Here is a 17178-nt window from a genome sequence, read left to right as displayed (position 1 = left end):
AGGGACTTGATGGAACATATTTGGACCGTCAACCACATCGATCTTAACGTGGAACCAGTCGATGATCTGGACAGTCAATTTTTCGTTTAAGTTTAATGAAATTTTAATTTTAAATTAATTTGGTTAAATTGATTATTTCAATTATAAATTAATTTTTAAAGAATAGCATGAAAAGTGTGGCAACCCATGTCATGTAAATGACAAAATTTTAAAGGAGTGTGACAAAACTAACATGGCACATATGTGGACCGTGGTAAATGTGGCATCACTCCCTCCAACCTTATATCAGTTTTAAATGTCATTCACAATGAAATAGAAAAAAAAAAAAAAAAAAAAAAAAGAGAGAAGAGAATGTAGCAGGGGAAAAGGAAGGAAAAGTATGGTTCATATGGGGTGTAAATGCTTAATCGTTGGTTTATGTGGCTCCTCCCATTCGGTCACAGGTAGGGCGTTCATGTTCCAAACATTCTGAATGCTAAATCATCTAAACCATGTTCTCGAGTTTTCTTTAAAGAGGGAAAAGGAAAGAAAAAGGAGGAAAGTTATGCTCTTGAGTTTTTTTTAAAAAGGGCAAGGAAAGGAAAGAAAATGAAGTGTGTTTTCAAGTTTTATTCAAGGAGGGGAAAGAAGAAAAAAAATGGAAGGAAATAAAAGGAAAGTAAAGCCTATTTTTCCTTTAAAATCTTTCCTAGATGATTGCAATGGAAAGGAAGTGGTCCTCCCCTTTCCTTTCCTTTCTTTTATTTCCTCAATCAAGGTGTTATAGCTAACAGATCTCAACCAAACAACCCCTTGGGAGCTAAAAATTTGAAAACAAAAAATAGAAATGGAGATTGCTACCTCGCAAGCTTTCCTTTGGAGAATATATACTAGAATCACAAAAAATATTCTACAATGCTTCCAATTTCACCAACTTGTAATCAAAATTAGATTTGCTATTTCATTATTCAATGATCTTAATATCAAGTTGTAGCAACTTTTCCAAAGTAATGTAATGCTTTTAGCAATTATTGCAGCATAACAACAAGAAATTGGTTCTAAAATGTTTGTTTTGACATGTAACAAATCGTAAATTATACAAGTGCAAGTTACATCAGTTGACAAACTCTATCCCAGTCAAAAGTTTTCCAGACTGAAGTTGAATCGCAACATCACCAACCACCTGTTGAGTTTAATCAAGTGATTATTATTAATAATATTCTCCTTCTCTTTAATAGAGATAATGGGCATATAAGTAATTTAAATACATACCTTAGCCATGGATCTATACGATTGTTCTGTAACGCCTGCAACATGAGGTGTGAGAAGAACATTTGGGAATTTCAAAATCGGATCATCTGGATCAAAAGGCTCAGTCCATGCCACATCAGTTCCTAGACCTCCTACATCACCCGATTTAAGCCCATTATAAACAGCCTCATAGTCCAAAAGACCCCCTCGAGCTATATTCACCAACAAACAACCCTGAAAAAAAATAAATTGATCGTCTTTGGTTTTACGTTTTTACCCTTTGCATAGTTTATAGTTAAAGAAAGTAAAGAGAAACTAACTAACCTTTCTCATTGAAGATATGAATTTGTTGTTTATGACACCTGCCTGAATAATGATGGAAATTGTTAGTTACAAGAAATTTGTCAGGTTTGGGGAAAAAATGTAAATTAAAAAAGTTAAGGGGGGAGAAAGAGTCTTGACTGTCTCGCTATTCATTGTTAAGCAGCAAACAATTATGTCGGATATTTTTGCAAATTCGTATATATCTTCATGAGAACCTTTTTCATCAACCAGATCATTTTGAGATGTTGCTTCTGAAAAAAAAAAAAAAAAGTGATTCACTTTGCCCCAAGAATATCATGTGAGATGTAAATCAGGTACAAAGCAAATTGTTATGAGCCATATCGGAAGTAACATTCAATGTTTAGGGTTTAGGGTTTAGGGTTTAAGGTTTAGGTTTAGGGTTCAATAAATTTGATGTAGTGTGATTGATACCTGTAGAATTGGAGTTATTTGGAAGAAATGAGGGCCAACTTCGTTTAGTAGCAAGAATCTTGACACCAAAAGGACGAAGTCGTTTTGCCAATTCTATGCCAATATTTCCAAATCCCAAAATGAAGACCTGAAAAACAAGATTTTATAGAACCAAAAGTCAAATGTGAGTATTATAGCATCCTACTTTATTTTTCAAAGTTTAGAACCAAATATCAAATGTGTTACATTACATACATGTGAAAACTTGATTAATTCTACATGGTGTATTATCATTTATCAGCATGTTTGATGCAACATACTGTTGCTTCAAGAAGAAATTGCAATATATAGTTTTTCTTTTATCTATATAATATAGCATCCCACTTTCATTTTTTTCTATTTTTTTTTCTTATGAGAGACACAAAGTTGAGTGAACTTACTGTCTTCCCCTGCAGTGTATCACCAACTGGTTCTCCAAGTTTCTTTTGCCTTACAGCAATTTGCATCTCATTCTGCACAACCAAATATTTAGCAAAATATCTTGCAAAGAATCACTCATACCCATCATGGACAAGAAATAAATTAATAAGGTCAACCAAACCAATCAGAAAAAAAAGATGTGAAAACAGCATGATAAATTTCTATCGATGAAACAGTCATCAGATCATGCATATATTGGGCTATATGCCAGAAATAGCAATGGCTATTGGCTAGCATTTCACTTCAAACTTCTAGAGAAGCTTTCAATAGAATATGAATAGTCGAATCAATCTAAGTATGTTACAGGCATGTATTATCGATTTTGGAGAAAGTTTGGATGATTATATAATTAGTTGAAGAGTAAATTACACGAATGGTCCTTATGGTTTGGGGTAATTTGCGCGATTGGTCCCTATCTTATTTTTTTAACTCGGAAGGTCCCTACTATTTGTTTTTGTTACGCGCTTGATCCCTACTGTTTGTTTTTGTTACACGTTTGGTCCCTATCTTACCTAAAAAGACTATTATTTAAATAGGGAAAAATGATTGGGTAGGTAAAGTAAAGTGATGGGAGTGGGATTGGGGGTGTGTTTGTTTAAATAAATCAAAAAATCAAGGGCAAAATAGTCTTTTTAGGTAAAACAGGGACCAAACGCGTAACAAAAACAAACAGTAGGGACCTTCCGAGTTAAAAAAATAAGTTAGTGACCAAACACGCAAATTACCCTAAACCATAGGGACTATTTGTGTAATTTACTCTTAGTTGAATTTGCTTACAACAATAGTTATCATGTCAGCATCAAAGTTGCAGTTTTCAAACATTATATGGAAGAAGGTATAAAACGTTTGTATGTTGCATTGGGGTGAAAACCGGTGAAAAACCATTAACGGGGCCGGATATAGTTTAACAAACTACTGATAAATTACAATGTATAAGAGAACGATTGAAATAAACACAAGGCAGATACAAAAGTTATGCAGATAAGCAAAGAAGGGTAGTAGAGTTTCAGGTTGGAGACAGAGTGATGCTAAAAGTCTTACCATGGAAGGGAATTATAGGCTTTGTCAAACAAAGGAAGTTAAGCATGAGTTTTATTGGACCCTTCACAATTATAGAGAAAGTTGGTCAAGTAGCATACAAGTTGCAGTTGTTCAAAGAACTACATGGAAATCAAAACATTTTCCATGTGTCTCATCTACAAAAATGTTTAGCTAATGAAGTTGCAACAGTTCCACTCCACGATATAAAATTGGACATTAAGTTAAGCCATGGAATTAGCGATGATAATCGACCATAAAATTAAGAAACTTAGGAAGAAATATGTAAAATTGGTCAAAGTACAATAGAAGTATCATCAAGGTAATGAAGCTACTTGGAATTAGAAGATGACATGTAGTCAAAGGATACTTAGTTATTTAGTTAAATTAAGTATTAAATACTCAGGACTTTTTTTTCGTAAGGAAGGAGGATTTGCAACACCTATAACATAAAAAAATATAAAACTACAAGTGCACTAAAAATAACAAACTAGTAGTTCTAAAACTTATATTTTAAATTTGACATCTAACATGCACATATTTTTGAAAAGTGATCCATTACATCTTCGAACTTCATTTTCATAAGGGCTTCTTTTCCAACATTACAAATAATGACATCTTTCAAAAAATCATCACCTATTTTGTTATGCAAGTCCGTCTTCAAAAGCTTCATTGCGGAAAAACATCTTTCGACCGTTGCGGTCGCGGCAGGCAAATCAAAACCAACTTTAACAACCTATAAATCATAATATAAGAGCTATGTTTCCTCGTTTCCACAATCAAACAAGAAAGGACGGAAATTCACGTAAAACTTATAAACCAGTTATCTTTATGCAAAAAGTGAAGTGATAATATATCTGAAGTTCACAATCAAGTTGCATCATCTCTAAATCATTAAAATCTTTTTATACAACTCACTCAACTTCAACAACTTTTTATTGCCAAATATAGAAAATGAATCACAAGTACTCAAAACCACATTATTATAGTAATTGGGTGCTAATTTCACTAAATCGGTCCTAAAAGTCTATAATTTCCATATCCACAGTCGTATTGAAAATTTTAACTTCAAAATAAAACTGATTAGTAACTTTGGTTTACGGTCTCTCAGAGTGACATAATTTTCGGTCATATTCACAGTATTAATATTATGTTTTTGACAAAAAGAGTATCCTCGATAAAGTTTTATCAAACCATGTCTCTTAAAGAATTCAATGCATCAATTGTCCCTCTAACCAAATAAGACACTTCTAAAATGTCTTTGATCCTTTTTTTGAAGATGCTTTGACAATACGCCAATGAGGTGTAAAACTCCATACATCAAATGTAAATAAAACACGAAATCAAGTGTCTTCAAATATCTTAAAATACCGAATGCTTGATTTGAATCACTTAAAGTGGATTCGTCCTCTTTAACATAAACAAGAACAATAAGAACCTTCGCAAATAAGTTCATCAAACTTGTGATTGTTTTATAACGTAAACCAATCTTGTATCTCTCACTCGAATAAGAGAACTCTATTGATTTAACCTCTTCTGGTTAAAGAAGATACATCCTTCACGTGCACAATTCCAATATATATTTCCTTCACAATCCCAAGGCTATCGATGTATCTCAAAACTATGGTCATTTGTTTCTTTTTCGATACATCACGAGATTCATCAACCAATAAAACAAACACATCCTTATCAACTTCTTTGCGAATACTCAAAATTATCTCTTTTGAAAAAACATTGAACAATTTGTTTTTAAGTCCTCGGGCATGTCACTTCATTATTTTGATAATCGTTTTCTAAAGTACTATTGCGAATTGCTTCATTATGATCTCACATGAAAGATAATACCTCAAAGAAAAGTCCAGTATTAAGAAATTCACTTGACTCATCATGACCACGAAACAGTAAACCATTTTTCAATAAAAATTTACAAGAACCAATTGAAGCACCTAACCGAAGTTTATAATTACTCGCCAATTAGCCGAATACAATTTAACTTGGTGAAAAACTGGCCCACTTGTAGTCTAAATAAGTTTTAGACGGAGTAAAGGAGTAAAGAAGCAACGGTCGAAAGCAGAAAAGAAAGAAAAAAGAAACAGCAAAGCTGTTATTGTCTATCGACACTCGATAGGAAGAAAAAATCTATCTAAATTCATCAAATTTCAGATCTTTGTAACCGCAACACAAATGTGTGAATTTCTAACGAAAGAAAAACAATCAATTAGCATAGCCTTTAAGAAGCAAACCAAAGTTGAAGAAAGTAACTATAAACTCCGGTTAGGTGCTTCAATTGGTTGTTGTAAATTTTTATTGAAAAATGGTTAACCGTATCGTGGTCATGACGAGTCGAGTGACTCTAAATATAGGACTTTTCTTTGACTCTTTTATGCAAGACATCATAATGAAGTCATTCACAATGTTACTTTAGAAAATGCTCCTCAAAATAATCAAGTACCTGAGGACTCAAAAACAAATTGTTCAATGTTTTTCAAAAGAGATAGATTTGAGTATTCACAAAAAAATTGGTAAAGAATATGTTTGTTTTATTGGTTGATGAATCTAGTGATATATTGAAAAAGAAACAAATTGTCATAGTTTTGAGATATATCGATAGCCTTGGAATTGTGAAGGAAAGATTCATTGGAATTGTGCATGTGAAGTATACATCCTCTTTGACTCTTAAAGATGCCATAAATGAAGTTTTTATTGGTGATAAGTTGAGTATGACTCAAGTAATTGAAACGTTTTTGCTTATTATGTAATTTAATTGAATATTATTCGCTTTAATGTCTTATATTTTTTTTTAAAAATAGGTACGAGGACAAGGTTACGATGGGGCAAACAATATACGAGATGCATTCAACGGTTTAAAAGCTTTTATATTACAAGATAATGATTCAGCGCATTATATACATTTCTTTGCACACCAACTTAAGTTAGTTATTGTGGGTGTAGCAAAGAAGCAAATTTGTGTTGAAGACTTATTTGAGCAAATTTCTTTGGTGGTTAATGTGGTAGGTGGTTCATGTAAAAGAAAGGATATGCTAAGGGGGAGTTACAGAGAAAGAATGTAAAAGGCAATTGGTAATGGTGAACTTGAAACCGGAAGAGGCTTAAATCAAGAGAGTTCTCTTATTCAAGCGGGAGATACAAGATGAGGTTCATATTACAAAACAATCACAAGTTTGATGAACTTATTTGCGGAAATTCTTCATGTTCTTTGCTTATGTTGAAGAGGATGAATCCGCTTTAAGTAACCGAAATCAAACATTCGGTATGTTAAGATATTTCAAGACACTTGATTTCGTGTTTTAATTACATTTAACGTATGAAGTTTTACATCTCACGGGCGTATTGTCAAAACATCATCACAAAAAGGATCTAAGACATTTTAGAAGTGTTCTTTGGTTAGAGGGACAATGGATGCATTGAAGTCTTTAAAAGACAAGGGGTTTGATAAAACTTTATCGAATGTATTCTTTTTTTTTCAAAAACATAATATTAATATTATGAATATGACTGAAAATTATGTCACTCCGAGAGGCCCTAGGACCAAAGTTATTAATCAATTTCATTTTGAAGTTGAAATTTTCAACAAGGTTGTGGATATAGAAGTTGTAGAATTCGGGGACCGATTTAGTAAAATTAGTACCCAATTAGTAGAATACATGGGGGCTTTGAGTCCTTGTGATTCATTTGCTAAATTTGACAAAACAAAGTTGTTGAAGTTGAGTGAGTTATACAAAAAAGATTTTGATGATTCAGAGAGGATGCAACTTAATGATAAACTTAAGATATATTATCACTCTTTGCATAAAGATGATCTGTTCATTAGTTTTTTGGAATTTCCGAGCTTTCTCGTTTGATAGTGGAAACGAGGAAACATAGTTTTTATCCTATGGTGTATATGTTGTTAAAGTTAGTTTTGGTTTTACCCGTCGCGACCGCAACAGTAGAAATATGTTTTTCAGCGATGAAGCTTTTGAAGACAGACTTGCATAACAAAATAGGTGATGATTTTTCGAACGATGTCATGATTTGTAATATTGAAAAAGAAGTCATTATGAAAGTGAAGATCGAAGATGTAATGGAATGCTTTCAAAAAATATGTGCACGTAGATGTCAAATTTAAAATGTAAATTCTAAAACTACTAGTTTGTTATATTTAATGCACTCGTACTTCTAAATTTTTTATGTTATTATATATGATCGGAAAAAAAATGTTGCCATTGCTATTGTAAATTCATGCGTCCGCCTTTGTGTTTAACTATTAAGGAACAAATCGAAGTTGCCTTCCTGTCATTCGAAGATGATGCCTAAAATGGTTTCAATGGGAACATAGAAGAAGTCCAATAAAGTGTTGGGAAGAATTTGTTGCTTAAGCAATTTTGTTCTTGTGGTAGAGGTTCTTTATATGAGCAATTTTGGCACTTAAGCAAGAAAGTACCATAAAAGAGTATAGAAGGCAATTTCTATCATTGGTTGCATCATTGGAGAGTATGTTTGAAGAGATGTTTCTAAGTCGGTTCTTGAATGGCTTAGAATCACTAATAAAAGCTAAAATCGGGCCTTTATCTACATAAACTTTAGATGAAGCAATGGAGATGACAACTAAAAGAGAAGAGAAAAATAAGATCTTATCCATGCAAAGATTTTCTAGCACATGGAACGACATGAAGACAACAGAGTAGTGGTAGTTAGTGAGGTGATAGGGACAAGTCAAAACTATAACCTGTTGCACAAAAAGAGTTACAAATTAAATGCATAACTGAGGTTTGATTACAATTACAAATTAGATGCATTAACCGAGGTTTAATTACAAATTAACTGAGTTTTTATATCTTTGTCTGTTCCAACTTGTTTCCATCTGGTTTCTTCCTAGTTCTGATTAGGTTACAACGTGAAAGAAAGGAGATTGGGATTATAATATTACAAGTTGTGGGCTAATCCATATCAAAGTACTTACTATTTTTTATAAATCTGTATAAAAAGCCCATAAAATCAAACTGGGATACCGGTATTCATTGAAATATCGGTGAAATAGCGGCTGATATTGGCGCTGATATCGGTGATAATCTCGGCTCTGATATTTCAAAACGCTATTTGAAACCAGGATTTTGCAGACACCCGCGAAACGTTATCCCACCGAGATCTCACCGAAATCTCGACGCTATTAACTGCCCAGCCAAAAACCATGAAAATTGAAGGAAAAATAAAAAGAACAAAGGGTTGTAGTATTGATTGACTGTGGGGCTACCCATAATTTCATTTCAAATGAAAACAGTGGCAAACAAGCTTGAAAATTCCCATAGAGAAGACAGAAGGTTATTTGATCATCATGGGAACCGGAATGGGAGAGGAATTTGCATAAATGTGAAGATAAGAATGCAAGGCATTGAGATTTGTGAAAAAAATTTACCTTTGAAGTTGGGAAACACATATTATATTTATATTGGGGATGCAATGGTTGATCAAGTTGGGTCTCACTCATACAAAATAGGTAACTCAAACCATGAAATTTCAAGTTGATGGTCAAATGATTACCTTAAAGGGTGATCCAATCGATGGTTTCTTTGAAGTCTGTTACCAAAGCCATCAATTGTGAAGGATATGGTCTGATTATAGAGTTGGGTTGGGAGAGTTGAAGCCTAACAATGTGACTCTAATAGAAGATTGTACAATAGATCATGCACAAGTTAAAGAAACGCACATGCCCTTGATGATGCTTCTTAGAGAAGTTATGAATTTAGAAGGGAAGGGTCAACTTTTGGGAAGAGAAAGTTGCCACATGATTGGATTTCATTGATGACTGATTCAACTTTTAATAAAGGAATACGAATTTTTGGAATTCCATTCTTAGGAATTGGGAGGAATTGGGAGAACAGAGGAGGAAGATGATAAATGGCGTAGCAATAATCAAGATTCAAGGAGTTTTATCGGAATCAAGAAACATTGCTAGTAACATTGTTCGAAATGAGAATAAAAAGATAGTATTGATGATGCAAATAAGATGCAATGATATTTGGGTGAAGTCTGTAATGGTCAATTGTTGTGACCCAAAACAGTTGCCTTTTGATAAAGGTCCGGTATATCCTTTTTTTTTTGTTTTCCTTTAAGAAGTTCACCTTGAGGACAAGGTGAAAGTTAGGCGGCAGGAATTGGTGTATAAGTCAACTGGTCAAGGATAAATAATGGAGGTCAAATTGGTCAATTCATGTATTAAGGGTCTTTAGGTCATTTCTCTTGTTAGGTCAATGTTAGATAGGCATAATAAGAGGTTAGTAGTTGTGAATGGGGGTAGCATTAATTTGAAACGGGAACTCTACCTTCTCGAATTGGTAAGCTTGTAAATCTTTTGAATCATTTCATTACATTTGTCTAATTCCATTCCAAAATCATTAGAGTATAACACAACGTAACTGCATTTCTTTATCCATCATAGAAACATACTTTCATTTAATTATTGATAATTGGCCTAGCAACATGTAGGCTGAAACTTCTAAAATGCTTACAAGTGTTAAATTACATATTACTAGTAATATCGGTAAATAATTACGTATGTTGCTATTATGGATAAATAAATGTAAGTACATTGCTATCTATTATGGGTAAGAAATAGAGAAAATTCTATAAGTTTCATGTTACATATAATTATGTTGTGATTGTCAGTAAAAAATATTGGAAGTACAATGCTAATAACCCAAGATGCAACCTACTAGATTAACAGAGATGAGAATGTAAATCAATAAGGTATAATCAGTAGATTGATATGAGAAGAGAACCTACTTGCTTACGAAGAAGACCTAACATGAAATAGATGGCCATTTCAGCACATGAAGCAGCATTTCCAGTATTCCCACTAGGAATTCTAGCAACTTTTATTCCATGGTTTGTAGCAGCAGCTATATCAACACCTTCAATAAAATATTTAAAAAATAACTAAAGTCAGAAATTTAAGTTCAACAGTTTACACAAAGATTAAGCAAACAGATAAAACTAAAAGACCTTCTAAACCAACACCATACTGCATTATGAGCTTCATTCGTGTTGCACGAGCAATAAGATCTGAATTGAGCCGCATACTTTTTACCACACAGATATCATAGTTGCCAATAAGGTTAGGTACACTATCAAATGGAAGATCATCAACCTATCAAATGAAAGAATAATACATAGGTTCATTAAATTAAGCAATTTTGAAGCCTTGTTTGCCATATACAGTTAGTTCATCAATTAGAAATACCTGGATAGATGGATAGTTCTGCAAGTATTCTTTGGTGTAGTTATTTGAAGCTGCAAAGTGAGGCCCACAAAAAAGGATCCTGGTGTTAATCTTGCTATCCTCACACATATTTCGTTTGCTAATATCCCAAAAGAACCTGTAGAATCCATGACATGAACAGTGAAAACCCTAATTTCCATTATTAATAAGAAAAAGTGTTGGAATCCATGACATGAACGAAATGACTGGTTATTACAGTGTCTGACAAAATAACTAGAGTTTAGAGTAAAATCTTTCTTTGGGGATAGATAATTTATATAGGGAACTTTTATCAAACACATGGTGTGCACTACATTATACTGAAAATAGCAAATTTTGTGAGAGCGATAAACTTACCCTGACAAACCCTTCAAGCTTGTATCGTTGCACACAGATTGTCTCACAAAAGCCTTGAAGTTTACAGACTTGTAAAACCTAAAAAACATGCTGGAAATGCATAACATTCTAAAGCTCTGATTACATTAACATTTGATAATAGAGAAAGTTGAGCAATAGTCACCTCAATTTTGTTGTCGTAGATGAAATTCAGTAGACAGACGTGGAAATTATCATTTCAGAAAAAAAAAAAAAAAAAAAAAAGTACACAAACAAATTGCATCTGTTTGTGTGTGCGTCGATGTGATAGACAGACACGGGGCAGAGGTAAACGATAACGGAAGTGTTCTTCGTCAGGCTCCTCCCGAATTAGGGGTTTGAACTTTGAAGCAACACTTAACGGGTTTTAACCATGCGCTTTCTATCCCCGCTTACACATTTCCGTCAATAATTAGATAAAATCATAAAATTAGGGAGAATTTGTTTTCTACAATCCCGAACTATATGTTTGTTTAGAGTAAATTACACGGATGGTCCCTATGGTTTGGAGTAACTTGCACGTCTAGTTCCTAATTTTATTTTTACACTCGGACAGTCCTTAGTTTGGAAACTTGTTACACGCTTAGTCCTTCCGTCTAACAGATGTTAAAAGCCTCCGTTAAAACACATCACGTGCAAGGCACACAGGGGTAATTAAGTAATTTCTCATTCAAACGATTACCTCATATGCAATTCCCCTTTTCGTTTCTTTCTTCTTCATCGTCTTCCCTCTTCATCTCTCTGAACTCAAAAATCGATCGGCTACATTCTTCGATAAATGAAGATGATAAGAGAATGTTGTGGTAGTCATGTGATTATAAGGATGTCACGAACAACTACTAACCTCGGAAGACGTTTTTATGCCTGTCAAAAAATGGTATTATCGGATTTTTCTTCTCGATTATTCTTACATGCAGTTGGGTGTTGTTAACCCTAATTTGTCAATTATTAACCCTAATTTCGTCTCGGATTTTTGACAGGGACCACAATTAGGGTTTATTGCATGGGTAGATGATGAAAATCAGCCTCACACGTCATTCATAATTTCTCAGTTGCTTATGTCGAAGAAGAAGCTTCAAACCCAAATCCAAATCTTAATTATATGCTTAATTTGTAGTTGGGTGTTATTCTTTGCGATAATAATTTATAAGTTATAAGGATTAGGGTAATCATTTGGGGGTTTTGCCTATGGAGTTATGGTTTATTATCTTAGTTCCAATGTTAGGTTTAGTATGTGATGGTATTGAAATATAAGCACTTGTCGAAGATCAATTGTAATGGTTGTTTTGTTAATGAAATGTCAAGTTTATTTAAGAATGATAACGGTTCTTTTGTCATGAAATGTCATGTTTTTCTGATAATTATTATTTGGTGCAAGTTGTTGGCTTAATGGGTGCAAAGTTGTTTTGAAATTATAACCTTTTTGTCACATACGTAAAATAATCAAGGTAGTCTACAAAAATATTACCTTTTGTTAATCTGTTATAAAGGTAAAATTGAAGTTACTTTGCAAACCCAAATCTTCTCCCATATTGGTTAGAAACCACGACCATGAGTTGGTGTTCTCAGATTCAACAAACAGCATATAACAAAGGATATGTTCCATTATTACCATCCAATCCCTTTTGTCAATAAACAAATATAAGTATTACTAAACTAACATTATTTCAAAATTTACTAAATAATAACCCATAAAACATTAGTCTTACCACAACAGAAAGGATTTAACCGGGGAAGGGACCTTTCATAAACGCATCATTAAAACCCAACAAGTTTCTTTGACTAGCAGCAAAACCTTTCTTTAAAGGACCAAGGCAAATGTAAATACGTCTGAAAGTTCTTGTATTTGAATTCGGGCTTGGTTCACTTCCCACATCGATCGTCATAGTGGTGTCAGGGTTATGTTTTTGAAGCTCAATAACATAATCTCTCAATAATTTGTATTGTCCCATATAACCACCTTGAACACTGTTTAGAGCTGTATTTCGAGCCCTAAAAACCTTCATTTTTGAAAGACTCACTTGGTACGTACATTGAAGATCGTCTTGTAAAGCCTTGACCGGAATAGAAGGGTTAGATGCTACCTTATCTATGATCTCTTTGGCAAGAAACTTATAAGTACATGCTTTTACATTTCTAGTTTGAAGAAATCGATGTTCTTTTACGTATGTTTTGACAGTCCAATCTTTGTCCCGTTTCCATTTGCTTGCTAAAAGGACCCACAGACATTTATTGTCTTCTGACTGCTTGTTGACTAGGTCCATTATTGTCAAACGACCTAAGTTTTGGTATTTTCCCTTTACAAACCACTCTAACTCTATTTTTCTCATTTTCATCAAAGTCAAGTTCTCTCCTAGTCTAGATTGCATGAAGATTAACCTTATCCTTAAACTCCTTAGCCGAAGAAAATGTTTGAAAAACATAAAACGGCTCACTAACAACTGCATCATCATTCTCGAGTGCCTTTCTAATAAATTTGATAGTCTTCTTTCGTTGATGATTAGGTCCTTCATCTGAAGATGACCCTGACAACAAAATATCATTATCCAACACTTCATCATCCTCTTGTTAGAGCTCTTGCTCAACTTTTGTGTTTCTATGACCCCCTCCCCACTCCACATCATGGTCCACGTTCTTGTTAAAATCTTTCATGCCTACATACACATCATCTAATACGTTATCTTCATCTACAATAAAGTCACTGTCATTATCTTCACTTGCTTCATCATTAGCATTACCCTCCTCACCATTGACCCAATTACCTTGTGTAACGCCTGGTTCCTGGTACACATTTAATTATAATTTATTCACTTTTGTAGAGCAACTAGACGAGTTGGGAGCCCCCAAACTCGTCGAGTAGAAACCAGAATTGACGCAGGAGTTTAAGTCACCTACTCGACGAGTTGAGAGCCTCAACTCGACGAGTTGAGAGCCTCAACTCGACGAGTAGGGCTGCCAGGATGAAACCCTAATTTCGGGGTTTTGCACCCTATTTAAGCATCCTAATCCCCACTTGTTGGCCTCATTTCCAACCTCCAAGTGTCACACCCCCGAACCAGACGGCGGAAACGTCTGGGGCTTGAGCGTGACTCCATTGTGGTCGTATCATTACAGAGTATATAATTGAAACATAACATCATCATCATCACACATGTAATATAACAACGTTCATTGTTTACATCGAGTATTGTATTTGAATATTACATGCCAAAATAGCCAGAGTATGATGAAACAAAATATAACAAAATATCCATTAGTTTGTTCCGCTCAACCTGCTTCAACGGTTTCCAGAGAATACAAGTTAATTTAAAAAGGTCAACATAAAAATGTTGGTGAGTTCATAAGCATGTTTGTGAAAATGATTTGTACAACTTTGAAAACCACCAGAAAATCCTATATTTTCTGAAAACAGTTTAGGATGTTTGTGTCAGATCTTGTATTAATGCATGTGTATTTTTGTTTATTAGAATGTATAAAGATAATGCAGAAAAGGTAAAGAGAATGTAAAGAGAATGCCCCCAGACAACCCTATGTTGTCTGAAAAAGAGAATGATGCCATACCAACCCCCGAGGTTGAGTACCAGTACTAGTATGTTTCTGAATAACCCAAAGAAGAAAAGAAAAGAATGGTCTCCCGTAAATTTATAACGTTAATTCCTCTAAGTGAGCCGTCATAACCATGCTAATTAATGACAAACTCGCCTGTCTTGGCATTTGTGAACGCCGGCGGAAAAATAGAATAAGGTTGTCGTCACCCTAGACTGATGTAGTCTAACTGTAGCGAACAACTCAGGTGTGGGGTGTCATCCCCATATAGATCTATACACAAAACCCCGCTCTCCCTCCAAGAGACTCTGGTTATAACTACAGGCTACGATCGTACACTCAATAGGTGTCAACCGACACGTCTCACTAGATCCTTAATCGAATTTACGCGAAGAAAAACATATAAAACTCATTCCAGGCCCAATGAACCATGTAAGTGAGCAACTAAGGCCCACTAAGCATGTAAGTCATTTTTAGGCCCGAAAGGAATAAGGTTATATAACATGGGCCCAAAATATGTGTAAAAAGATAACTAAGGCCCATTTCACATGTAAGGTATTTACAGGCCCAAATAGCACGAAATTAACATCCAAGGTCCGTCGCGCATGTTAATGGGTCAATGAGGCCCAATAAACATAAAAATAGTATTCAGGACCTATCAAGCATATTAATGGGCCATTAAGGCCCAATATTATATGAATGACAAAATTAGTCTGTTTGTTATTTTATTGCTAGTATTAGTTCAATTATTTGTCAAATTGACTTAAAAATACCACTTTTGTAATCATATATATATTAAATGCACATAGGTTAACATGTCTAAATGATTTAAAAATATGTATAAGTCATATAAACTTGCATCTAACAAACGTATGAACACTTTTAGTAAGTTAAAACAATTTTCTGATTTTTGGCATTTACGTATCTATTTTTAGAAAAATTATAGACAAATCATTAAGTCGAAATTGGGATCCGTCAACTCTGAGAGTTTAGAAAATGAGTCTACTTTCTTCATAATTTTTATTATAATTTTTAGTGATCTCAAACCAGTGTGAAAATGTTCATCTTCACAGACTGGTCCGAAATCCTTCTTGAAATGATAGGCAGTTTTGTAAAAATCGCCAAAAATTGTAGGAAAATCGTATGAACGCGTGAGAGTAGTCATTTTAAAGGTATAAACCTGAAATTCTTTCATGTAAAACATTTTTGAAAAATATTACCATTAAGGTGGTCAAAACAGTCCGTAACTAGACCAAAACTTTTCTGTTAAAAGCTGATTTTTGAGTTTAGGTTATAGATTTTTGAACACAACACTTGTTTTTGCTATTTTGAATGTATAAATCTCAGACCTGCAAGTTTACATGACAACATATACTTTTCTCATAGTTTTTATGAAGATCCAAGTGATAAACTTCATATTTTTAACATATTGTTAGATTTATGAAGTATACAACACATAATCACCAAATAAATCATGAAAAACACACATCGTCATGCATATACACATAGATCTACACAAAACAACTTGTATTCTCCCCCAAAACTTAGTAAAAACCGAAAATAGGGGGTATGAACTCACTTTGATTTGAAGTTTCGGTTTTTGATGAAGAATGAAGAGAAGATCTCGACCCTAGCATCTCCTTGAGGAGGTTTTCGAACTTAGATGGTTCTAGGGAGTTAGAACATGAATGAAGCTATGTAAGGAAGAGTTTTTAGCATTAAAATGGAAGGTAACAACTTGTAGGAGATGGTGACTTACCAAGAGTGTGAAGGACTTGATAAAAGCTCTTTGAAATGCACCCACAACTCACGAAATTTTTGAGGAGGAGAGGAAGTTCTTGAGATTATTTTTGGAGTGATTGAAAATGGAAATGTGTGTGTGTGTGGTGCTCTCGGCCATAAGTAGAGATGAAAATAGAGAGACTCAAAATGGATAATACATGGTGGATTACACCTAGAAACATGTGGGTTAATCACTTGGGTTACCACTAAATAATAGTGAGGTGTCACCTCTTAATTCCATGAAGTTTTCTCTTTTTTTTGTTGTTGTTGGGCCGAGAGGGAGAAAGAATAGAAGAAGGGAGAAGTGGTTTGGGCCTTTAGTTCGAAATTATGAGGCCCAATTGGATGGTTCTCGGCCCATTGGGCCCTTATGAGGGTTCACGGCCCAATAAGATAAAAGAACTTGAGTTTATGGCCCATTAGGGCTAATTAAATAATTTATGGCCCAACATGGCCCATTAGGGATAAAATAAATCATTCTGGGCCCAAATGGTCCAAAATGTTATAGTTTCATGAATTGGGTCCAATTAGAACCCAACTAGGGTTTCTTGGCCCCAAAATAGACAAGTGGAATGTTTATGGGGCCAAAAGGCCCAATAAAAGGATCCTACTCCATGATGAACTTGAACCGGGATTGCTAGGGTTTTCAACCCATAGTTGACTATATGAGATGTATTGTATTAGCTTGTGGGCTTCTTGAGTGAAGTTTGATTTAATTGATGATTTTGATTAAG

At 34.1% G+C, this 17178-nt stretch overlaps 1 protein-coding gene across 2 annotated transcripts; it reads right to left on the bottom strand.

Annotated features, from left to right (window-relative positions):
* Positions 1–914: 914 nt before the first annotated feature.
* LOC145115014 (D-isomer specific 2-hydroxyacid dehydrogenase family protein) lies at positions 915–11535 on the bottom strand. Of its 2 annotated transcripts, none has more exons than XM_079051159.1 (11): positions 11262–11535; positions 11099–11188; positions 10724–10859; positions 10486–10630; positions 10267–10394; positions 2406–2477; positions 1987–2113; positions 1693–1805; positions 1555–1596; positions 1252–1464; positions 915–1162 (listed from the first exon to the last, which is right to left on the bottom strand). In XM_079051159.1, exons 2-11 carry the CDS (start codon positions 11185–11187, stop codon positions 1094–1096), a joined length of 1134 nt encoding a protein of 377 aa, XP_078907285.1. In that variant the 5' UTR covers position 11188; positions 11262–11535; the 3' UTR covers positions 915–1093. The 2 variants fall into 2 exon arrangements, with proteins under 2 accessions (XP_078907285.1, XP_078907286.1); XM_079051160.1 differs by having other exon boundaries at positions 11099–11176.
* Between the last annotated feature and the right edge of the window lie 5643 nt (positions 11536–17178).

Source organism: Lactuca virosa, chromosome 5, assembly GCF_052849685.1.
Source record: "Lactuca virosa cultivar CGN04683 chromosome 5, Lactuca_virosa_CGN04683_v6, whole genome shotgun sequence".
In the NCBI taxonomy this organism is placed as follows: Eukaryota; Viridiplantae; Streptophyta; class Magnoliopsida; order Asterales; family Asteraceae; genus Lactuca; species Lactuca virosa.
Note: the sequence above shows the minus strand (reverse complement) of the source record. Positions and strands in the feature narration are given on the sequence as shown.